Source organism: Arvicola amphibius, chromosome 3 (assembly GCF_903992535.2).
Source record: "Arvicola amphibius chromosome 3, mArvAmp1.2, whole genome shotgun sequence".
In the NCBI taxonomy this organism is placed as follows: Eukaryota; Metazoa; Chordata; class Mammalia; order Rodentia; family Cricetidae; genus Arvicola; species Arvicola amphibius.
In genome coordinates, this window is record NC_052049.1 from 10,333,853 (window position 1) to 10,359,589 (window position 25,737).

At 43.6% G+C, this 25,737-nt stretch overlaps 1 protein-coding gene across 2 annotated transcripts; it reads left to right on the forward strand.

Moving 5' to 3' along the window:
* The first annotated feature begins 1,803 nt into the window (after positions 1-1,803).
* Otulin (OTU deubiquitinase with linear linkage specificity) lies at positions 1,804-25,737 on the forward strand. 2 transcript variants are annotated; one of them, XM_038324201.2, is made up of 7 exons: positions 1,804-2,024; positions 9,606-9,682; positions 13,070-13,167; positions 16,372-16,515; positions 20,048-20,173; positions 22,661-22,930; positions 25,204-25,737. In XM_038324201.2, the coding sequence occupies exons 1-7, from the start codon at positions 1,873-1,875 to the stop codon at positions 25,396-25,398; spliced, it is 1,062 nt and encodes a 353-aa protein (XP_038180129.1). In that variant the 5' UTR covers positions 1,804-1,872; the 3' UTR covers positions 25,399-25,737. The 2 variants fall into 2 exon arrangements, with proteins under 2 accessions (XP_038180129.1, XP_038180130.1); XM_038324202.2 differs by having other exon boundaries at positions 13,073-13,167.

Below are 25,737 nucleotides of genomic sequence, written 5' to 3' on the forward strand. Positions count from 1 at the left end.
CTCTGGAGTGCAACCACTCTGTGCAGCCAGGGGAAGGCTACCCCAGTGAAAGTGTTACAAGTTACAATCCTGCTTTGCTCCGCTTCTGACTTCCTCAGATAAGTTTTAACAACTGGGCTGTTAAGGGAAGGAAGGCTTCCTCAGCTCAAGAGATTTATTGGGAAGGAAGAATTCAGGAGAGTGGCTGCCACTACCAAGTTTAGAAGAGCAGTCGCAAACTGGACGGGCACAGGGCTTATATAGGGCTTCTTAGGGGCAGAGTTTTCCTAGGGAGACAAAGGGGTTGGTTAGTTTTTCCCTGCTCAGGGATTGGTTAGTTTAGTTGGCCAGGGGCAGAGATGGCTGATTTCATAGCCAAACTGTGCTTCTTTCACTGGCTTTTCTAAGCTTTTTGGCTCTAGTTTTGGGGCCAGAGCATATTTCTTTCAGTGACTCTGATTCTAGGGACAAAGTGTGTTTACTTCTTTGGCACTGGTTTCAGGATCAGGGTGCATTTCTTTGGGTCTGGGTTCAGGACTAAAGTGTTTCTTTCCCTGGCTGTTTCAGAGCCAGGGTGGATTTCTTTGGCTGGCCCTTTTTACCTTACAGTTATCTCAAATACGTTCCGGTATGATAACAGTTTCATTATTTTTTTTTGTCGTCGTTGCTGGTTTTTTGATAACAGAATGAATAAAATAGTAAGGTAGAGGTATTTTAAAAATACTTTGGTTGGAAAATCAAGTAGACGGTATAAATGCTTGTTATAGATCTCAGGGGCGATCTGATCATATTCTCCACTCTTGGGTTGATAAAGGTTAATAGCCTGTACATTTCATAAATATTTACCCAGTAGCCACAATGAAGTTACCTCAACACACAGGCTGGTAATTAAATGGCTATAAAGGGGAATTGAAGATAGCCCAAACAGCTTGCTCCTAACCTGTAACATTCTAGCTCTCCATATTCAGGGAAGTTTTAATTGGCCTTGTAGGATGTTTAATACTACTGTGTTCCCTGATCCCTGGACATCAGTTTAGCCTCATCCTTTAAAGTTTAACTGCAGGCAAAAGGGATCTTCCAAAGTGACCTCACCAAAAGGACTCAATGAAGACCAAGTTCAAGCTTATCAGTGTCACTTGGCTCTTTATGATTTGACGTTCCAGAAGACCCACCGCTACCTACCTGCTCTGCCCCTGAACCTCTCGCAGGCTTCCCAATCGTCCCTGTCACGTATTCTTCCAGCTTGAGGCTGGAGCTAAGCTTACTCGCTCACCTACTCACCGTGGCGTCTGCGCCTCCACTGTCTCAGAGACGACACGTTTCATGTCAGCTCCTGGAAGCCTGCTAACATCAGACCTTTGCTTTTATTCTGAAGTAAAAACTACCGTACAAAACAATATATTCAAGATGACACCCAGGGCAGCGCTTGCTGCACTGTGATCCCCAGACGCTCCGAAGGCCACGCGGGCTCGGAGGCTGAGCTGTCTGTCACTCGGGAACCAATGCCAACGGGAGTTTTACGGGGACGTCTAACTCCCTGGGACCCTTCACTACCAGGACCTTCCATCTCCATCTCCACACCGCCCCGCCAGGGTCCCACACCCATTACTCCCGCCTGCGCACCCCGGGGTGAGGCGCAGCTTCATCCAGCAGGATCTGAACATGCGCAGTGGACGTCAGGCGCCGGCTGTGCTCGGCTCCGCGGCTCCGGTCGTTCTGCGCAGGCGTACCCGTCATCCGGACGCCTCGCCTCCTGCCACGCCCCCATGCCGCGGGTCAAAGGTCGCGGGGACGGGCCCCAGTGACGCTCCCGGAAGCGCCGTGCGGACCTCGCGCGGGGCAGCGCAGCCACGGCTCCAGTTGGCCGGAGCGCAGGGCCCGGCGTGGCCGCCCATGAGTCGGGGAACCATGCCTCAGCCCGGAGCGTGGCCCGGGGCGAGCTGCGCGGAGACGCCGGCCCGCGAGACGGGGGCCGCGGCGCGGGAGGGCGGGAAGGTGGTGATCGGCGCGCAGCCCCGGGCCGCGATGCGGTGCCCGGCGGAGCAGTGAGTGAGCGGGACGGGCGAGGGCGCGGGGCTGCCGTGGGCAGGAGGCGAGCTGGACGGAGTCGGGGTGCCAAGCCTGTCACAGCCCGGTCACCCGGGCCGCCCCACTCCTGCTGTGACAGCTGTCCCTCCTTACAGTGAGGGAAAGCTCCTGGAATTCGGGGAAGAGCTCCGAAGGGAGTCTTCGTTAATGAGCGACTCACTCCCCGGAGCCCTTTCCTCCAGCCTAGCTCTGAGGAAGTGAGGTCGCCCCTGTCACAGCCCCAGAACCGCCTCGGGACGTCTTCGCCCTGGGAAGAGAGTCGTACCTGTTGGACAGACTTTGCCCACAGGCTGGCCTTCTCGGTTTTACCCCGTCCGAGCCTGGTAGGGCGTCCCCTCCGCCCATCGCTTTTAAATTCACACAAAAAATCAGTGCTGACTTACTGGCCTAAGAGCGTTTCCATTTTGCGTGAGCTGGATGTGTCTGCACTTCAGAGTTCGTGGCACGGTTGCATATGCATCTGGACTTAGAAAATTAAAAGCTCAGCCAGCGAGTTTGACTGATTTTTTTTTTTTTAAATTTTTTCTTTTCGATTGATTTTTTTTTTATTTTTATGTGTAAGAATGTTTTGCCTGCATGTATGTCAGTTAAGTGCCTGGTCCCTGAGGAGGTTAGAGGAGGGTGTTGAACCCCAGGGACTGGAGTTACAGATGGTTGTGAGTCACCAGGTGAATTCTGGGAACCAAACCCCTGAGCCATCTCTTTTGCCCCCAACAAGTTTTCTTATCGACCCAAAATTTAAGTCGTAAGGTGTATCTAAATGGACCCTCAGAGCTTTTAATCTCCTAAAAGGGTCTTTTGAAGCCTTGTTAATGAAGATGTGATATAATAGCTCATTTGCGCGGTGCACTGGGGTGGGCTTTGATCGCTTTTATTTACTGAGCACCCAAGTGTGGTAGTAATTATTCGTGTAATGAGTTAATGGTGATTGCAGAAGGATTTAGGGTAGGAGGCCTTAACTTTCTCCCTGAGCTAGGCTGGCAATTTAAAACAGTGACATTGGCAGTTAGCTTTGGGACTTGGAGAGCTTTTAGCTCTTTATCTGGGTCAGCATTCTCTGAGCTCCGGGCATAGTTGCTGGGTCTTCTGTTGTTAATGAATTTATATATCCTGGCTTTTGCATGAAATGTCTTGATTCCTAAATAGGGACACTTATTTTTCTTTATATCGAATTCCATATACAGGTTTGTGTGACTTGTTCTAATCTATGGCTGCCATGTAGAGACTATATATGGTTTGAGACCGAGGATGTCTCTTGCCTCTGCTCTTCCTTTGGGCCCAAGTTGGTTCCCAGCTGCTCCTGCTGCCTGCCTTCCTCTTGTCCTGCGCCCTTCCCTAGATGCCCGGAAGCTCAGCCATAGCAGTCTCACATGGCTTGAATGACCCCTGAACGTTTGGGGCCAGAACCCCATTCCCAGAAGTCCACATAGTTGTTCCGTAGTTTTACTGCGGTTCTCACGAGCACCTTGGAAAATGAATCCCAGAGGAAGGAGTCAGCATAGTCCTGTTAGTAGTCCTGAAGCTGAAAGCCTACATTTGTCACCTAACACTGAGGAAATGGTTGCACGTTCTGCAGGCAGTTTGTCCAGGGAGACACAGGTAGGGGATTTCAAGACCAAGTTTCTGGATGCTTGGGTGAGAAGTGCCCTCCCCCACCCCCCATTACTTCCTGACCGACTTAGCAACAGAGGCATGATTTATACAGACAACAGACTTTACCACTTCCATGTTGGTAGTTTGTGCTTTTATTAGCTTAATTTCTTTCTCCTTATGTCTGTGTTGCCTTTAATTATCCCATTCTCCTTTGACTCTTCATCAGGTGCAGAAATGAGGCTTAAGTGTAACTTAAAAATGTTGCTATTTCAACATCATACCACTGGCCTCTCCATCTGCCTGAATCAGCATTGTATGATAGTTAATTGGGCTATTTTTCTTTGTGAGGTGTTCTTGGGGTCTTGCATCATAGAAACTTTACATAGTCCACAGTATAATAGATGCATATGTAATACATGCATCTTAATATATGAGTGTAAATTTAGATTAATATTGTTTAAAATGTGCTTTAGAAATCTGTTTTGAACTCTAGGGTCAGATCTTTCTTTCCACTCAGAATCATTGAAATATTTGCACCTTAAAATAGGGAACACAGCAAGACTAGATATATTTTGAGATATTCTATGGAGTCATTTTTTACTGTATTTGAGGGGGAATTAATTATGAATCCAAATGATCGCCAGTCTCCTGCAGCTGAATTATGTGTCTGGGCTGTGACTCTGAAGGCTTTGATGGCTGGCTGTAGTGCCACAGGCTGCGCTGATTTCTGTCCAGTAAGCTCACTGCATTTCACAAGGGCGAGCCTGGGGAAGAGGGACCATAAACCACATGTATACACTGCTAGCTGAACAAGCCCCAAGGATGTCTCACAGGAAAACCTGGGGTCCCCTTTGAAGACCAGACAAATTGCCTTTCTGCAAGATCCCTGGCCACTCATGTTACAGTTCTCTTTCACTCTACCTTCTGCTTACCACCCCAGCCCTGGCCTCGAATCCTTTCATGTTTGGTTTCTGCTCCATCTGTGGAGTACCCTTAGACAATTACACCACACTAGACGTGGTTAGCGAATTCTCAGACTGCCCCATGCACTGTCAGTCTGTTTGAGGACGGAACTGGAGTTGAATCTGGGATTCATGGTGGGTGGGCTATGCGGGGAGGGGTACCAGTAGTCTGTGAAGCCCTGTGAAACTGAGGGCGAGCTTGTGTTTCCGCACTACAGTATGGATTCTTAAAGGCTCTGTGAGCACCCCCTGTCCTCCAAGTATTAAGCTGTTTTCAGGGACCGCCAGGGCCACTGTTGTGCTGTGTTTGCTGCCCTTGCCTAGTCTACTTCTCAGAGAGCAGGGTGAGAATAGGTGTAGTGGTGGGGTAGTAGTGGAGCCTGGCTCCTTTCCTCAGTCGAGGAAGAACCTACGTCAGGAATCATCCAGGAGGTCTCCAGACCTCATTGTTAAAGATGCACTTCTGGAAGTCACATGGAGCGGCATGAGTTGGACATGGAAAGTCCACTTGCAGAAGTGGGTGGGATTTTGGCCTAGGTGCTGGTACTTTCCTGCATTTGCTGCATTGTTTACCCCTATCTGCAGTCACTGAACAGTGGAAAAAGGCTAGGTTGAGTGGTCTTTACTTTTCCTGTGTGTGTGTGGGAAGGAAGACATGTTGGCGTCACACTGGTTGACTCTGTCTCAGCAATACGGCCTGAGCATTAGTCTTCTAGGGACAGACCAAGTTATGTATGAACTGCAGGGCTCCAGTTCAGACCTGAGCAGAACTCCATCCTCTGTTCTTTTCCTTAGATAACTAAGGGTGCCTTGGTCACACATTCTTATTGGTGAGTGATTAAGATACTATTTGGGAGTTGGAAAAATGGCTAGTAATTAAGAGTACTTGCTGCTCTTGTATAGAACCTGGTTTAGGTTCCTCACACCCTCTTTTGGCCTCAGGTACCAGGCACACACATGGCATACAGACATGCATTCAGGGAAACACACATTCACATAAAACAGTAAAATCAAAATAAATCTTTTTTCTTATGAAGAAAACATTTTAAATACATCTTTTTAAAGCAAAACATTGTCTTGTAAGCTGTATATATAAATTAGAATTGTTTTCATGACTTGAATCAGAAATTGAAAATATGGCTTCACTGAGCTCTGCTTTAACTTGCCATTTTCTTGGAAATATTATTTTGTCTGTACTAGTGAGCATTTACAAACAAGTCTCTCTCTTTGTTTTTTCAAGACAGGGTTTTTCCTGTAGCTTTGGATCCTGTCCTGGAACTAGACCAGACTGGCCTCAAACATAGAGATCCTCCTGCCTCTGCCTTCCAAGTGCCGGGATTAAAGGTGTGTGCCACCATGGCCTGGTTTACAAACAAGTCTTAATTGCATTTAATGGTTTGGTTCTGTAATGCCAGTACTCTGAAGGTGGAGACACACACATGTGCTCGCGCGCGCGCGCGCGCACACACACACACACACACACACACACACCTTTAAAATTTCTTGATCTAGAAACCTCTGAGCTGAGTAATAGGTACTAGCTATTAGCTTACTCAATTTGATGTGTTGCTTTCAGAGTAAACTAGTTTATCTCACGAGAAAATAGGTAAGTAGTATTTTATGGAACTTGAAAACAGATTCTTCCAAATAATGCCATGGGGCTAGTTATTTCTCGTTAGGATTTATTATCATTTTATTATCTGCACAGTTTAAAAGTAACTAGCATGTGTGGACATTGGGTTGTTTTTCTCTTTACTATTTTATAGCTGTCATGTTTCTAGGAGAGAAGTTTTTGCTGTGATGCTCTTCTGAGCCTGTGGGGTTTGTGGCCTCTGTTCTTAGTGGACACATCTTTACCAGTAACGGTTACCATCCTTTTTGAGCTGTCAGCATCGGTGACGTTATCTTAATATCCCTTTTCCTCGCATTGTTTCCTTATCTTCCCTTCCCATAAAAAACAAAAAACCAGATCTCTACCTGCTTCACGTTCCCAGCTTTAAATATTATTTCCTTTTGTAGTTGTTTTCAGTGTAATATGTTGGCTCTTAAAACATCAAGACCATGGCTTTGTTCTGTTCCTGTGTTGGGGATGAAGCCCCAAGGCAGAGTCTGAATGGAGCCGTTTTATTTCATTCTTCGCTGTTCTAGAGAGTGAGCTCCAGAGAATGGGGCCTGCTAGGCAGTGCTGTTTCTTCCTGGTCACCCTTGGGTGCAGGGATATTCCATCCTGCTGTCACAGGCGTTCCTTTCTGGCTGTGTTGATCGTCATTCCTTAGAATTAACATTTTCCTTTTCTCCAAGGACACAGCTTTGGGTCTTTCTAAAAGGCCCACATTACTGCTTGCCTTTGGTGGCCAAGGAAATGAGCAAATGCTGGTGCAAGGATCTGGGTGAACTGTGGGCTTGTCAGCAGCTTCTGCTTTGCTCCTCTTGTGAGAACTGTGTCCTGAACACTGCCTTCTACTGCCACCATTCCTGTGCTGTTTGCCCTTCCCTTTGCACTCACCTCTACTGTTCTGCTATTTGTTTTTTTAAAATTCTTTTCCTATTGGCCCTTCTAGGAATTTGTAGTTGTAAAACACTTTTTTGGATTGCCTCTTCTGGGCACTGGGGTTGTGATTATGATTTTGGTTATTTTGTAAACTATGAACAGAGGACCAGAGAGGAGACAAATGTTCATACAGGCTGGCCACAGAATTTGCCTGAAATGCAAATATCTGATAGGCGGTTAGAACTTAGCTGGAAGAGGAACCGCAGACCATACAGCTCTTGCCAGCCTTCTCATTGAAGCTGAGAAAGCGAAGGGTAAGATTGGGGAAGTGTTGTCCAAAGACAGCTTCTGAGAATTTAAATATATAAAAGTGATTTGTTTTAATGACTGTGTTTTAGAGAATCAGAATTTTTCTGATGGGGGTTTGACAGAAAGATGTTACTAAATTTATGAGAGAAGAATGAAAACGTGGTCATATTTTATTTTTGGCCTTTGATCTATTGTTCCCATGCATCTGTTTGCTTTTAACTTTGGTGCAAGCTCTGTAGGTGACGACATGCCTTTTGCCTGAAATGTCACTGGAACATATGATACTTGTTCTCTTACCATCATACTGCTACATGTATACATACGTACACACTAGGGAAAACAAGGATAAGAAATGATCACTGGGCAGATTGTTAGTACATATCAGTGGGTAAATGAAAATTAACAGTAGCTAACCTTTTTGAGTACTCATTTTAAATATGTCTTTCTCAACAGTAGTCCTATGAAGTAACTGCTTTGTGTAGAGGTAATAAGGGCTAGGTAAATGGTAACTAATCTCTGCCAGCCTGACTTGAATGCCCATAGCAAGTGTTGCTCTCTGTAGAGGGTGGGCCCACACAGCATGTGTCAGGATGTGGTAGGATAGAGACAGGATTCCAAACCTGTTGGGATGAGAGAACACCTGTAGGAAGTCGCAGGTGTAAAAGTACAAAGCAGTTGTGACTCTTTGGGCTGAGTTCAGTTATCAAATCCGTGCTGGAGGGAAGTGGTGGATATATAATTTATATATATTTCACACACATATATAACTCATGTGTATGAGTATTCATATATATGAATGACAAGGTCTTTTGTATGCTCCAGGCTGGCCTTGACATCAAGATCTGCCACACCTTCTTGAGTACTGGGAGTATAAGCATATACCACCACATCTACAAGGTGCAGATTTAGACATCTGTTCTCTCACAGTTGGGAGACACTGGATGATTGTATTAAGGGTCTTGTTAGAGTCCCACTGCAGTCCACTCTCTGGCACCCTTCTTCGTCTGTCCTTCCTGGTCTGCTATTCTGTCTCCCAGCTCTGCCTGCCAGGCCATGCCCACAGATAACGAGATCAGAAGCAGAAGTACCATACTCATTCACTTGGCTCCTTCTCTTTGAGCCTGGCACCTCTTCCTTCCTGGATTCTATTATGTTTGAAGTTCCTCTCCCCCAGGCTGCTGTGAGCATGGGGCACTGTCATGGGAAATATGGGGAGTTGGAGGTCTGCATGCTCCTTATGTGGAATCTCCTGATTTTTAAGCTCAGTGTGTTGCTGTTCCTTCAGATGGACTTCTTCCAGTTCCTGAGCCTTCGACTTCCTCCTGGCTTACTTCTTTGCCTTGCCTAGCTGCCCCTCCAGCAGCCTTGGGCTTCCCTGCCTGCACTGTTTGCTCCTCTGCCTCGCCCCAGTTTTTCACATCCATGTCCCCACTTTCAGAAGATAGCTGTGTTCTGTTCCCTTTATTGTTATTTGGGGCTAATAGTATTTTTGAGGTGTTGGTATTAATCCTAAAGCTGGAACATGCTAGGTAGCTCTAGCCAGGCCTCTAAATATTCAAGGAAAGGGAGGTATTTTCAAAGTGGAAGCCCCATTCATTATATTTGTCTAGAATTTTTTCCCCTTCCTAATATTTAGTATGTTACCAGAAGTGATTATATTCTTTAAGAATAGTGGTAGCAATCAAAGCTTGTGGGAACATAACAGCATTTCTGGTTTAGGGAGCAGGAGAAGCCTCATTGAGGGTTTTTAGCTTAGGGGGCTTATTAAAATTGATTCCCTCTTTTCATGTTTTTAGAGTTGCTGCTGTCAGAATTGCTTGTAACATTAGAATAGTCGACCTTCCTGTGTAAATTATTTTATTAGCACTATTTCTGCTTTTGGAATTTGGAATCATTTCAGGAGCGTTACCGATTAAGATGCATGCTAATCGATTTTAGTTGAATTGGCCTTGGAGTCCTTTGATATATGAATGGTCTCATTTAAAGGAAGCGGTTCTGAAGCAGAAGAAAGTGTTGAGGTAGAGACACTGGCATTCTAGGACCCATATTTTATTACTGTGGCATCCTATATGTGAAAACAGTTATTTCTGTGTCGTAAGCATTTCATAGCAGCTATATGTTATCACACATTGGGAAATGTCAGTGAACAGAGTTTGAAAATATCTACTTTGGTGTGATTTCAGCGAGGAGGACATGTACCGTGCTGCAGATGAAATAGAAAAGGAGAAAGAATTGCTAATACATGAAAGAGGGATATCAGGTATGTTTGGAATTGTTTTGTTTGTAGACTTTTTTTGTTTATAGAAAATTCAGTTAGATTAGTATATCTGCTTTATGAAATGTATGTGGCCTGTATTTCCTAGGAGGTCCTCTCCTACATGCAGTCTCTTCCATATGAATCACCCACTTGGCTGACATGGATTTAGGGAAGACTTTTCCCTGCATCTGTTGACTCTCCCTTCTCTCAGTTTATTTCTTTACATCCTTACAACCGTTTGGATGTGAATACCCTTTTCATTTTCAATTGCAAGATGTTTTGAGAAGTTAACTATACACATATCTTTGTCTGAAGAAGGCCTTGTAATCTGATTGACTACAGCAAAATAGCGCCAGTCATTTTGTGACTGTACACAGGGTGCTGCTCTGTCAGACTTGTTCTTCTCACTCCCATGAGTGCTCCTGGTGTGGCCTTGTGCTGCTCCTGGCTCCCTGGCCTGGGGTGATCTTGCCAGGCTACAGGCGGCCTTTGCAGAGACCAAGGAGAGCTCCACAGAGTGTGTGTGAGTGCTCTGTCTTCTCACTGCTGTGTCATCACATGTCCGCTGTTTCTGAGAACTGGCTAACAAAAGCTTTGTTCTAATTAGGATACATAAGGTTTTGATGTTTTCTGAGTCTTACTCTAGAGCTGGTCAACTTCCCAGTGTGGCAGAGACGTGTCATAGTGGTCCTCCTAGAACTTCATAGGATGCTCAGCCTCCACAGGGTGTTGCTCCAAATCACTCAGGGCACAGAATACTGTTGGGGCATCATGCTCTTGTGTGTTTACCCGTCGTGTGCTAATGCTGTAGAACCTCCTGTTCTTCTGTTGTCCAGCATTGTTCCGCACACAGGCATCCAGACTTTTCAGTGAGTCTTGTGACATGTAGCTTCGGTTTGACAGCGCTCCTTATGGCTCAGTCCTGCTGAGCTATCGGTCTTCCTTAGTGTCCTGTAGCAGTACCACCTCTTGCAGTGCAGAGCTCAGACAGAGACCAAGTGGTTGGTCTTTGTTGGTGAAAAGATAATCTCATCTAACATCGCTCCATAAAGAAAGGCTTTCCAGGCCTTGACCTCCTATCCAGCTTTATAAACAAAGATCTGTTGGACCTTTTAGGTTTACGTTTGTCCTTGGCAGCTTTCATGCATGCTCAGTAGTTGGGACAGAAACTGTTTGCTCCTAAAACCCAGGTTATTTCCTACCAGACCCATTGCAGAAGAATTTTGAGATTCCAATCCTAGTCTGTCTTCCGAGAGTCCCAGCTTCCTGGAGGAGTCCCAGTTTTGTTCTTACCCTTTGAGGTATGATTATTATATTCATCACTTATGTGATGCATAAGGTCCAGATCTTGCTTCCTTGAGTGCCTTCTTACCACTTGGCTTTTTACTTCTTTACTTCTTCTTTACTTCTTTACTTCTTTACTACTTTACTACTTTACTACTTTACTACTTTACTTATTTACTTATTTACTTATTTACTTATTTATTTTTGGTTTTGGCTGTAGAAGTAGTCTTCTTCCTGAAAGCAGCAATAGGAGCCTGTATTGTTTACAGTCAGAAGAGGGTATTGTACTCAGTGAGCTGACGAGGTCAAAGCTGTCTCGTCCTGTGCCTCCATCTCCTAGTCTAGTCAGCCTGTGGGGACTGCTGGTGTCGTCCCAGGTACGGTAGCCCAGTGGAGTTCAGGTTATCATTCTGCTGTAGCTGTGCAAGTACGTCATTTCCCCAAGCCTCCCAGCTCATGCAGACTCTTAATCGGGACAGGACCAGCCTTCTGCCTTGGCGTCTTGCCTTTATAAGAGCCCCAGGCCAGCCCTACCCTGTGACCTGAGATAGTAGGATTTCCCAGCCCTACCCAGGGGTCAGAGAAGAGGACGGCTGGAAGGAGCCTTCCTGTCTGGAAGCCTTTCCTCTGCTGGTAGAGTGCGTTCTCGCCAGGCTCACACCCCTGTCTGGCAAGACCTTCTGGCCCAGAAAGGGTCCTGACTGCGCATTAGAAGTTCTTCCTGTGTGGGGGGGAGCATTTCCTCATTCTGAGCAGCCTCTTAAAAATTATTTCTTGAATTTCAGAGATGAAAGGTCATTATTTGAGGGTTGGTTGTGCAACAGTGATTTGTGGTCTCTCTCACTTCTAGGTTATCTCTGATGTATTCCATGCAGAAATACGCCTGTGTTATTTGTGCAGAGATTATTTCCCCCTTTTGAAAAACAATGATTTTTCTTTAAGAAATGAACAGTGAGGGTGTTTTATTTTTTGTTCTTTTTGAATAGGCAGTTTTTATAATATACTTTAAAAACAAATTGCTTTCCAAAACTGTAGGGAAGCTTTGGTGCTCCTTGGTCATTCTGGCTTCCACTGGTCTTTTCTCCTCCTGAGAAAGTCCATTTAGGGTGGGATCTTTGTGTTCACTATCCTTACATTCCCAGTTCTGGCACAATGCTCAACACGGTTAGAACTCAGTGAATAAGTGTTGAATTGAATCAAACACTTATTTCACATACTAGATATGCAGGCTTGCTGTGTTCTGAAGTACTTCTAAGTTCATCTCCTAAAACAATTGTTAATATCTATGTTCTTAACAGTTTAAAAAAAAAAGCCAAGATGAACCCAAAAATTTGCCTATTTTCCTTTTGAAATAACAGACTGTCATAACAAACATGCACCTAGTCATAGGTATGTATCAATACATCAAACCTCGTCCGTTAAATCAAGAAAATCTTACTTAAGGCCCTTGATTTAATCCTCAGTACACACACACACACGCGCACACACACGAAGAGTCTTAGGGGAGAAGAGACCCTAAAGGTATTAAAAAAAAAACTGATAGCATTTGTTTACTCTTGAGGTGTGCTAGTTTTGGAAGACATCAAAGGAAGTCTGTGGATTAGCCAACAGCAAGAGCTCTGTTACTTTTTGGCTTATTAACTATAGTCTTTTAGGTAAATACAAATATATTTTTTGGGTATTGTCTCTGTCTAATATGAAAAATGGTGGAAGCATTTTCTTATGGTTCATATACTTGATTCTGATTATAAAAGGGTTCATAGATACCGTGGGTCAGATGAGTGTGAGCTGGGAGGCTCCTGCAGTACTCTTGAGTACACAATGAAGGGCTGCTGCCTGACTCAGGATTTAAGTCTCCACACAGGCTTGAGTAGCTGCTGTGTGGAGAACTGTCTGGAGGGTGTGGTGACAAGGGGTCCCATTGAGAGACCAGTCTGGCTACTGGAGGTGATGTGGTGGGGGCCGTGGTTAGAGGCATGGGCAGTGGTGGGATTCAGGAAATTTTAGACTAGAGAAAGTAAGGAGTGAAGGGTGGACGCCTCTGAGTGCCTTTCTGTCCATACTCTGGCGCATTGTTTGTTGATTGATCCCATTTTCATTCTTCAGCAGAACCCAGGTTAAGTGTGGCTCCTGAGATGGATATCATGGACTACTGCAAGAAAGAATGGAGGGGAAATACTCAGAAAGCCACGTGCATGAAAAAGGTACAGCCAAGGTGCACGAGTTCTTCAAACCGTTTGTCATAAGTTACATATCATATTATGTTTTTTGACATTGGTTAAGACAACTGCTATAATAAGGCAATGCTGTAAATATTAGAGTTCTAATTTTAGAGATGAGGAAACAGACTGCAAAGATAAGGTCTTGTTTGAAGTCAGAATATTAATATAGAAGCAACATCAGTTCTTCAGGAACTGTCTTTGGATAACACAGCTGTGTGTTGAGAATTGAGCCAGCCAGTGGTGGTTCTCTTTGAGACCTTTGGGAATGCCCTCCTTAACTTGGTGTTGTGAAAGCCTGAAGGACAGGCAGGGGTGACTCTACACCTCCTGTGCTTGGACACATGCTGTCTAAACCCTAGGGTGCAGAATTCTCCTGTACTCTCTTTGCAGAGGAATCTTGACCCACTTCCCTCATTTAAGGTGTGCCAGGAGCTACCTTCACTTAGTTCCACTGCATAGACTGGCAACACTAACATAGTTCCCAAGACTGGCGCTGTTGTGGAATTGCAGTGTGCCCTCTGGGCTCTACCTATAGAATGTGTGTATCCGCATCCAGCATTGCTTATTCGGAGGGTAAACCATGTGAACCTGCCTCTGTTAGACCTTTTTTTTTTTTTTTTTTTTTTTTGGTTTTTCAAGACAGTTTCTCTGTGGCTTTGGGGCCTGTCCTGGAACTAGCTCTTGTAGACCAGGCTGGTCTCGAACTCAGAGATCCGTCTGCCGCTGCCTCCCGTGTGCTGGGATTAAAGGCGTGTACCACCACCGCCAGGCTGTTAGACTATTTGTGAGCTACAGACCTGGCAGGGTCAGACTCCTACCTAGTACTTAAGGTTCTATCTTTTGTTACTTTTTTCTTGGATTATTTGCATTTTAATTTGAACATACTTCTTGTGTTTTAGAAATACTAATCTTTTTGATTTTTTTTTTTTTTTTTTTGGTGTTTTGAGACAGGGTTTCTCTGCAGCTTTAGAGCCTGTCCTGGAACTAGCTCTTGTAGACCTGGCTGGTCTCGAACTCAGAGATCCACCTGCCTCTGCCTCCCGAGTACTGGGATTAAAGGCGTGCGCCACCACCGCCCGGCTCTTTTTGATTTTTTTATTTATATTTATGTGTATGGGTGTTTTGCTACCACGTTTGTCTATACTACATGTGTGCAATGACTTCAAAGGCCAGAGAGGCTCTGGGACTTTAGTTACCGATGATTGTGAGCTGTCACGTGAGTGCTTAAGTTTGAACCCAGGTCCTCTGGAAGAGTAGCTAGCGCTCTTAACCACTGAATCATTTCTCTAGCCCATATTTGATAAAATCATATTTGGTAGAAAAATAGTCTATAATTTTTTTGCTTAGGGTTTTAACTTTTTCAAAATTTATTTAGTTTCCCTCATAGCTTTTTTTTTTTTTTTTTTTAAAGAAAATATTATTCATCTTTTAGGGTTCACCTCAGGTCCCCAAATGCTTTTTACCTCTTGGAAATCTGAGAGAAAAATGCCAGTCTCAGCCCTAATTCTTGTAAATCTGTACCCTAGGCTCTTGTATATGAATTGGACTTTAGTGCCTGCTGAAGGTGAAAGACTCACCTTTTTAGAGGCCTGCTGACCATGCTATCAGGTATTCAGGTTCCCAACTTCCCGCCCAGAAAACTGAGTTGGACCATGAGTCTATTTTCTCACCTGCCCAGAAATGCCTTCACTGACGAGTAATTTATTCTGTTGCAATCTTTTCCAAAGATCTGGTTTAACCATTGGCATATTAAAGTTCAGCAATGAAGATACTCACATATATACCATATATACCATATTGAAAATGCATGGGAGAATCATTCCTCTTTGGGGTTGGTTTCAGGGAAAGATGTGACCAGTCAGTAATCCGATCAAAGCACCCACATAGAGGTGCCGCTCCGAGAGTGGTGGTGGGAGGTGGCCGTCACCAGTGCCACTAACTTCAGTTCTTGACTTTATGTCGGTTCCTGTTTGCCTAATTACTTGTATTTAGTTTTGCATACTCTTTTGGAAGTGTTTATAAATCCAAATTTTTTTAAAGAGTTAGATCCATCCCTGAAATAATGACTATGTGCAGGTTCAGACCTGTAAGATGCTGTGGATCTGAACCTTTCCTATCACCCGACAATGTAGTTGTGGTGTCAGATTGTGGTGCATTACTTCCGAGCTTGTCACGATGCTGTTTTAAACAAGCCTGGACTGCCAGTCATGCAGTCACAGCAGCTGTTAGCTGACTGTGCCACTCTTCTGTGTACAACAGTGTGCCCTGATGCCAGCAGCAACTTTATACGTCTCATGTTCACTGTATCTCTTGAGTGTATTGCTTGACTTTAATCTCTTTTGTTCATTGTGTCTTGTTAGCCCAATGGCCCTGCTAATACTCAGTAAGAGCCTATCCAGCCCAAGTATATAGTAGGATATACCAGCTAGGTTTGTGCAAGGGCACTCTGTGTCCCAGTGGTGACATTGCCTAGCGACTTATTCTCAGAATGTATTACCATCACTAAGTGACATATGCCTGTATGTACGTACCTTCACACACACACGAAACTCAGTATTTTGTTTATTTTTATTTCTGGAGATAGAAATACTGCATGTCTGCCCCTCCTTTTCCTGTTTTTTATTAAAGCATTTGGTATTAATTAACCACAAATGAAACCTTTCTGAGTGTTCACCAGTGAATGACGAGTGCTCCCTCAGTGGCTTAGGGAGGCCTTGAAGAGTGGCTAGTGCTAGATGATTAGTTTGTATGTCGGCTCTGTTGCATTTGATATAGATCAGCGGTTCTCAGCCTGTGGGTCACAACCCCTTTGGGGTGCCATATCTGATAGCCTGCATATCAGATATTTACATCATGAGTCATAAAAATAGCAAAATTACAGTTATAAAGTAGCAACAAAGTAATTTTATGGTTGGGGTCACCACAACATGAGGAACTGTATTAAAGGGTCACAGCACTAGGAAGGTTAAGAACCACTGTTATAGATGCTGAGATTTCATACAGCATATTTTAAAATAAATGGAATTATAATTCGAGATTTGAGTGTCTAACAAGAAAGCCTGAGCTATTCTTGTTTCCCACTTCCCAATGATTTAGGACAGTTTTTTTTTTTCTGTAGGAATGGAACTTTCCTTGCTCTCTCAAGCCAGTAATCACCATCTGAACTCTTTGATGTTTTCTCCCAAGGGCTACGAGGAAGTTTCTCAGAAATTCACATCTATAAGGCGAGTTCGTGGTGATAATTACTGTGCGCTGAGGGCCACGCTGTTTCAGGCCATGAGCCAGCTCACAGAACTGCCCCTCTGGCTGCAGGACCCAGAGCTCATGCTGGTATGTTGCTGCATGGATCTGAATCCCCGCGTTTCATGAAGTTCTTGTGAGAAGACATCTCTTTTCTGCTCATCCTGTGGGACGGTGTAATATGCAGCGTGATTTCAGACTTGTTCAGTTTTGCACATCTAAGATGATTTCATATATTAAAAATTGACCAGAAATAACCAGTGTTTTCCAGAAGAGAAAAACGATGAAACTTAATACAAACAATTAAACTGAATTAGAGTCCAGATGTTTAGAATTCATGAAAAAGCACATAGAAACAACTTGACTTTATTATTTCTATTAAGTAGGGTGTATAATTGATTATTGGAGTCCAGCCAGGGTTTTAGATGCAGATCAAAAACAAATCCTCTTTCCAAGGTGAAATGTTAGTGTTGATGTGGGCTGGTTGTCTTTAGTGCTTTAAATCTGCCACATGGTAGAGAGTCCTTGGGATCTGTTGCCTCCAGGTGTCCTGATACAAAGAAGAGCACATGCCGACATTTTGTGTGGTGCATTATAAAAGGAAGTTCTGTAAATCCTGGCACTAGTTCACATGGCTTTGCTGGTTTTTATTTACATGTGACATGAAGGACTTTTTGGAGTGTGGGGGTGGACAGAGTTTTAACTCTGTAGCCCAGGCTGGCCTCAAACTTGTAACCTTTCTGCTTCAGTCTCTTGCCTGTGGTGTGACAGGTGTGAGCCAGCTGGTCTAGCTGAGAGAACATGGCAAAGATGTTACTTCCGTGTGCTCTAGCCCTTACCAGTGAGGATTTCCTAGGAGTAGCAGTTAAACTGCCAGCGTAGTGGATGAGTGAATATGTGCGGGCTGACTTGTTCCTGTCACACTGGGCTTCTTACACAGGCATGAGCTGTGTGCTTTCAGTACAACCAGTAAATGGAATGAGTGTGTTCTATAACTTAGTAGATATAGATGCCTTCTTCTTAGAATGTTGTTATTCCAAGAGGACTTTGCCCACAGTACTTTTAAAAACAAAAGAGTACTTTGAAAATTATTATTAAATCATATTGATTCTTTTGAACCTTTACCTCTGTGGGGCTTTTTTGATTTCTGGGCTTATCTGAAACCGAATCTAAGTTTTATACTTTCAGAGAGCTTCTGGTGCACATAATGTCCTAAGTGCCACATTTGAAGCAGGTCAGGTTTCAACCTGGAGATTCAGGGTGGACAAAGCTTCTTAGCTTTTAAGTATACTGTATTTTAAAGATCTCTGAAAGGGTGAAACCTGTGACATCATTTGCTTGAGAAAGACACTAAAGTCTTTCATTTTGGGGTGATGCTTTTGATACTTGCAATTGTCATGTTATCAAGACTATAGTTATTTTAGAGAAAACAGGCTGTGTTGTGCTTAAGCTACCGAGTATTCTTAAACTCTTATTGTCATCATTTTTTGCTTCAGTCTCTTTTTTCTTTCTTTGTTTATTTGAGACAGAATCTCTGTGTAGCTCTGGCTGTTCTGGAACTCACTTTGTTGGCTATACTGGCCTCAAACTCTCTCTGCTGGGATTAAAGATGTGCGCCACCACCTGGCCAGTCTGTTTCTTGCATCTCCTACTCCAACAGAAGGCCGACTTGTGTGCTTACTAGAAAGGAATGGTGATTTATGTGGACCCCATTGTGTGACTCATGAAAGCATTTCAAGTTATATTTACTTCTTCCTAATAAATCCACTCCATTGTTCTTTCATAATAGTTCCTTAGAAAGTGTGTGTGTGTGTGTGTGTGTGTGTGTGTGTGTGCTCGCACACACGCGCGCATGCATTCATGCAAGCTTCCATACACATTGTGAGTGTATGGGAGTCAGAGGACAACTTTGGAGTTTGCTCATCTTCTACATTTACTTGGGTTCCTGAGATTGAACTCAGGACAGCAGGTTTATATAGCCAGAGCTTTTTCCCCACTGAACTGTCTTATTGGCCTGCTAACCTGCTAGTTTCTTTTCTGTTTTATTTTGTGGACTTTTCTCCAAGATTCCTGCATCAGGAAGTGTGCACCTAGACTTGGTTAACATTTGATTGGCAGATTGACTGGGTGAGTGACTGAAGTGAGGAAATTAGCCGGTTTCCCCCAAAGGTAACTGAGTTGATTGATGCGCCTGTATTTTAGATGACCGCCCAGTGGTGCAGCATCCTTAGCTGCTCTGGGCTGCCCTCATCTCCTTTTCCACCTCACACATCTTTGGAACAGGTACTTTTTGTCTGATTGTAGTTCTTGGAGCTGAGTTGTAATTTCACTCTATTGCCACTTGAGGGCATGTTAAATTCTGAGTGGTCCTTCATCATAAGATGATAGTGACTGCATGTCTTTCCCCCTTGAGTGATGCAGAGCACTGCTGCTGTGGTTTTCATTTTTATAGAGACAAAACCTTCTTAGTTGCACACGATTGTGCCAGACTGGGAAAGCACAATCAGAATTACTGTTCATGAAAGAGTCTGAGTCTTAGATCCCAGTGGCACTGAACACACGTCTCATTTTAAGCTGTTTACTACTGTTAAACAAGTTCCACATAAGACATTGGGAATGTGATTTTTTTTTTCTTTACTCCAGGGATGAAATCTCACTTTCTCTTTACTTGTAAAATTTTAATTACATTTGTTTGTGCACATGTATGCCTGCCTCTCCTGTTGTGTGCACATGTATGCCTGCCTCTCCTGTTGTGTGCACATGTATGCCTGCCTCTCCTGTTGTGTGCACATGTATGCCTGCCTCTCCTGTTGCGCCATCTCACTGGACCACAGAGGTGAAGTCTTCGCAGTGCAGTGACATGCCCATACCCAGCCTGACACACCCAGGACTGTTGGGAAAATATAGTGTCCCATGAGCTCATTGATCAGATTGTGACTTTCAGAGTTCAAATTTTATTGATGTGCAGGGAAAAATGAAATAGTCCAGTAACAAGAACAAAAAAATAAGGACCATAAGAGTACTTGTCCTTCTATCAATAAGTAGGGAAGGTACAGCTCCCTTATCCGCCATTGTTGCTGAATCTCACTCATCTTTTCCCTCTTTTGGTGTTGATTGAATATGTGTGTAAATATTGCTTAACAGACAGATCTTGTGTTTTTAGTGTCAGAAATTAGGTTTTGCTGTCTCACCGGGGTCAGGCTTTGACTTGACCATGGGCCTCTGTGCTTACAATTACCTAGCTGAGAACTGATGAGCAGTAAGGTTGCCTGCCAGCGTGCTCAGAAGCCAAGGTGGCTATTGTGAAGACCCAGTGTGGGGACTTCCTTAGCTTAGCTTCCTGTTTGCCTGTTATGTCCTCTGGGTGGTGTCCTGCAGGCTGCACTCCTGTGATCTGAATCAAAAGCATTCAGTCTAACAGCCATCTGTGTGGCAATACTTTCTGATTTTGTGACTTCCGGGTTCAGATTCTCCATCCTGAACCCATATGATAATTGCAGTAATTAATTCTGGAAATTAAGGTGGGTTTTTTATAAAGGCTTTGTGCTGTCTCCCTTTCAGGTTGCATCATAGATGTCTTGCAATGCTGACATCTCTTTATCTCTGTTTCTTGATATTCCAGTTACCAGAAAAGCTGATAAACAAGTATAGCTGGATCAAGCAATGGAAACTTGGACTGAAGTTTGATGGGAAGAGTGAGGACCTGGTTGAAAAAATTACGGAGTCCCTTGCCCTGCTGAGGAGGAAGGTCTGACCCGTGTGATTCTGTCTCGGATGCGTGTAAAGCTTCCTCTTTTGTTCCCCAGAAGATTTCAATGCTCTAGGCTTATTTATTCATAGTTCTTCTTTAAGTTTATAAAGAAAGAAGGTTCATTTTTGGCTCTTGATTCTCTTTAGAAGCCAGAATTTGCTGGTTTCAGACAAAATAATTTAGGGCTGAGGGAATTGTGTGATCAGTAAAATATATGACCAGGAACTGAGTTTGATCCTCAGAAGTCACGTACGAAGGCCTGATAGGGCGGTACATGGTTGTAATCTCAGTATTGTAGAGTAGGGCACAGGAGGACCCTGAAGCTCATTGACCATTGAGTCAGTGAGAGACCCTAATCTCCACATGTATGCACACATTTGTACCCTTACACATGTGCACACATATACTTGCATGCACATTGACAAAGAAAACTTTAAAAGACATAAATTCTTTCCATAAAGTCTTTGGTAAAATGGAGACGCACCAACGTTCTGTATTCTTAGAGGTGGTGCTTTATACAAGTATGTCAGATAACACAATCTTTTTCAGAAGAAACCTTAATAAATATAATTTTTATTCTAAGTCATATTTTTTAAGTTTCAGGGTTATCATTTAGCCCATGTTCCTTTCTTTAATGATATATTTTATGTGAGTGTGTGTGCATATGGGTACCCATGGAGACCAGAAGAGGATGTTGGATTTCTCGAACTGGAGTTAGAGGTGATTGTGAGCACCAACATGACACCCTCTGCAAGAGCAGCAAGTGCTCCTAACTGTGAGCTGTCTCTCCAGCCCTTTAGCATGCATTCCTATTCTCAGTGGCCACTTGTGTGTTCATGAAGTTCTTTCCAGTTATTTTAGGTGTCTGCCCATATGTGTTTAAAAGTCTTTTTTGTTGGTTTTTGTTTTTTTGAGACAAGGTTTCGCTGTGTAACAGCCTTCGCTGTCCTGGAACTAGCTCTTGTAGACCAGGTTAGGCTTGACTCGTATAGATCTGCCTGACTTTGCCTACCAAGTGCTAGACTAAAGGCATGTGCCACACCACCTAGCATGTTCAAAACTCTTTTTTGGTAAATCAATTTAGTGAATTGTCTTTTGAAACCATCCCAAGAGTTGTATGGACTTGGTACGCTTCCTTTCCCTGCTCTGTGTATATACTTCTACCTTTCTGTGGTAGAGTGTGCTATAAGAGCACGGTTATTCTCCTTGTCTACTAGAATGTAATGTGTAGTGTTTAGGGGCTAGAAGCCTGCACCTACTTACTCAGCTGCTGTCATGGGAGTGGTGAGGACAGACTGCAGCACTGTGACGGAGGGAGTGGTGAGTTTGTCAGCTTAGCTAGAGGTTGCAAATCTTTTTTTTTTTTTTTTTTTTTTTTTGGGTCTGGTGAAACTTAGTTTTGTTTTATTGTGTAAGTTGACTGTAACTAGGCCCTTCTTTGGGGAAATGTGTATGTGATCCCAATTTTCAGTAACATTAAAATTGCTCTTTAATAATCTGTGCCAGCAATTGTCACGCTTCTCTTTGTCATATTTGGCACTAAAAGTTACTTGGGATGCTCTACCTTTACAATCAAAAAGTCAGATAGCTGTGGTCAGCCTGGAAGTTGATAAAGCCACCCTGCATAGCCAGTCTTAATTGCAACATGACTTTCTGACTCTAGAGTCTTGCTCCTAGCCAGAACCATGGTCTACTTCTAGAAAGTAGGAGATGTGGACAATGTATTCCAGCTGTGAAGATCAGAGGGTTCCAGATGGTCATGGTCATTAACATTTCTCTTAGGTTTAAAGTCTGGTCTGGATTAGTGTTTGAAAGCAGTGCTAATTAATGCTTATTCATAAAGACTGGTATTTATAGTGACATCTTTTTCTTTCATGGTATCTTAGCAGTACACATTTACAATGTTTTTTTGTTCGTTGGAAGAGTTTGCCTATTATCTGAAAACTTATTTTTAATTAAGAATCAAGAATTTCTTATTGGACTTATTCATTAAACACCCATGTATATTTTTAAGACATCCTAGGGGTAAGTTTAATAAACCAGTATTCAGGAGATCCCATAGTCTTCCTTGTAGTCTTCCATTTCAGAGACTTCCGTGTGTATTTCTGGGGGTGAGGTTCTGAAACCCCTTCCAGGTGTAGAAGCCACAGCTGTCTTCATCACTCTCAGACCCTGTTCTTCCAGCCGCCTCTGATTGTTGTGTTGTTCTTGTTGCTTGGGAAGTGAGTGGAGTCCACACTCCACCTCCCATCCCCATGCTTCTCTTACTGTGTTGCACTTCTGTTTCACATTTACAAGGGGAGAAGCTAAGTAAGGGGCTCATGTAGTCTGAAGAATGCCCTTGTGTGAAGTGAGAACTTGAAGCTCGTCGCATCAGCATATGTCTTATGGTCCCCTACTTTTGAAAAGCATTTCTCATGGTACAGAAGTATGCCAGGGATTTTCAGAACAAAACTCTAATTGTGACAACTTTTTCTATTGCAGTGGGCGCGCCTGGCTGAAATGACAACTGCTGAAGCACGGCAGGTGGCTTGTGATGAACTGTTCACAAATGAAGATGAGGAGTACAGCCTCTATGAGGCTGTGAAATTCCTAATGCTAAACAGAGCCATCGAACTCTATGATGATAAAGAGAAGGGAAAGGAAGTCCCGTTTTTTTCTGTGCTCTTATTTGCTCGAGACACATCAAGTGACCCTGGACAGCTACTGAGGAACCACCTAAACCAGGTGGGACACACTGGTGGCCTTGAACAGGTGAGTTGTGCCTTTGAGAGTATTTTATCTCTGTTAGCCACCAAATGGGATCTCACAGTTTGTAGGTCAGTTCGGGAACAGCTTACCTAGGTGCTTCTGGTCCAGCATCTCGTGAGCTTTAAGGCTTCAGTCTTGATTGGGGCTGGAGGATTTGCTTGCATGTCTTACACACATGACTTTTGGCAGGAAATCTCAGTTCTTCATTTGGTAGCCAGAAGGAGTATTCCTCACCGTACAGGCCCTTCTCTGTAGGGCTACTCTTGGTGTGGAGGAAGATACCCAGTCTCACTTATCCCTCATTCTGTTTATTAGAAGCTAGTCACTAAATACATTCCTTTCTCAAGGGGAGGGAAATGAGGTTAGCCCCGACCCTTACACAGTCCTAGGATTGCTTCTGCAAAGTGATGTAGTTCTCTTGACTCTGGCAGTCTAAAATACTTTATAAAGCACCAGGTAGAGCCATCTGAAGTGCTTGTTTAGTCTTGGCTGCTGTACCAGGAAAGCCTAGCCTCTCAGCTCTGGTCTTCGGTAGAAGCTAAATTTAGAGTATTGTGTAGCTTCCTAGTGCACTGGGACCCTTCTCTAAGCCAAAAGTCAAGTCACCTTATGTTCCGCTTTTTATGTCATTTCTCTAAAAAATATTAATACTGTATATGCGTGTGTGTATGTGTGTATATGTGCAGTTAGCTAACCATTAAAGTAACACAAGGCTCTGAATTTAACCTGCTACCTTTCTTGGACTCCTGTGCCTAATTTTTCCTGAAAAGACCAAAGTATCAGGACTGATGCTTCCAGAAATAGAGTCAAGTTGAGTTTCTCTGAGTCTTTTTGGCAGGTAGACATCTATGAAACCTGTTGTTTTCCTTAAGGAGTAAGAAAGAGTAAAAGACTGGTGGTTATTGCTAGGCCAGCAATATTTATGATTACTTAAAATAGCTGTTTGTGCTCAGAATGCCCCTGAACTGTAGCAAAGACCGTGTGGCAAACACTCCAGTAGGACTTGGTCTACATGCTAGGCTGAAGTTTGTCCTTTCAGAGACCCAGCAAGCTCTGCTACAATGCTGCATCCTCTTTAAAAATTGCCCCTTTTGAAATATAATTTAAGTACCATTAATTCTTCCTTTTAAAGCATTCTAACCAGCAGTAGAGTCTAATCTTGGGCCATGTTGGAGCTCCATAAAGAATCCCAAAACCCATTCAGGCTTCTTTTCCTCCAACCTTAGGTAGAGTATCTTCTTTCTGGCTATGGAGCTGCCTATTTAGACCTTCTTAGCAGTAGAGTCATACAGTATGTGATATTTTGTGACTGGGTTTTTCATTTAGCATGTCTTAAGATGGATCATGTTTTAGAATGCATTGGCACTTTATTCCTTTTAATAACTAGATAATAGGACATTGTATGGCAATATCATATTTTACTCATTCATCAGCTTGATGAGTATTTGGGTAGTTTCTAATTGCTGTGGATATTTATTGACTGTATGTGTGTGTACATGTTTCTCTTGAGTATATGTCCAAGAGCAGAATTGCTGTGGGCAGTTGGTAATGTTGTGACATTTTAAGGAATGTCGCTTAGTGCTAGAACACTTGCATACCATGCATGGGACCCAGAACACTTGCATACCATGCATGGGGCCCAGAACACTTGCATAACATGCATTGGGCCCTGACTTTGATCCGTAGCATTGCTAAAGAAGAAAAAGAGAAGCACCTGCCCCGTTTTACATCCCAGCAGCAGTTTGTGTTCCATTTTTCTATGTCTTATGTTTTTACTGCCTTTTAAAAATTGAGATGAAGTTCACAGAATATAAACCATTTAACGTCTGATTAATTGACAGTACATTTTCAGTCCCCATATGTTTTTATCACTCCCAAAGAAAGCACTGTATTCATGGAGCAGTAATCTGTCTTTTTGATTATATTTAAGTTTTCTTGGATATAATTATGGCTTTGGTTTGCTTTTCTCTAAGGGCTTATGATCTAATGTGGTTATTGGCCATTCATGTATCTTCTTTGGAGAAACGTCTTCCAAGTCCTTCATTCAGTTTTAAATTGTTAATTGTTGATTTGGGAGCATTTTTAATATATTCCAAGTATACGTTATCAGATAATGCACTCCATTCTTTATGGCCCCTCCTTTGACTAGGTTCAGAGGGGAGGAGGAAGATTGCAGCGAAGCCACTGCTGCTCATTGTCTGGGATAATGGGTACAGCTTGGTGTTAGGCCCCATCTGTGACTCCCCTCAGAACACTCACTTGCTTTTCCTTCCCAGGTTGAAATGTTCCTTCTTGCATATGCTGTTCGCCACACCATCCAGGTGTACCGGCTGTCCAAGTATAACACCGAGGAGTTCATCACAGTCTATCCCACTGACCCCCCCAAGGACTGGCCAGTGGTGACCCTCATAGCTGAGGATGATCGGCACTATAACATCCCTGTCAGAGTGTGTGAGGAGACAAGTCTGTGAGAGACACCCATGTGGACAGCTGTGAGGCAGCACAGGTGTGCACGCAGCTCCTTCTCTGGGGCCTCAGGGCTGCAGCTCTCCAGGGACAATCCGGGAGAACCCTTGGGCCCCTGGAACCAAGGGGAACTGTGATGCTCTGAAGACTATAACTGTTGATAATGAGAAGTAGCCAAGTTATTGTTCTATCTGTTACACAGTGTGTTTCACTGGGAGCTTCAGCATGTGCCTTTGGGAGGTACAAACAACTTCTCAGTAAGGCAGATGTTTTTGTGTCAGAGGAAATTGTTTGGAAAGAAAGATGTCCAATGAAAGTTCTGATGGTAAACTGGTGTTACTTTT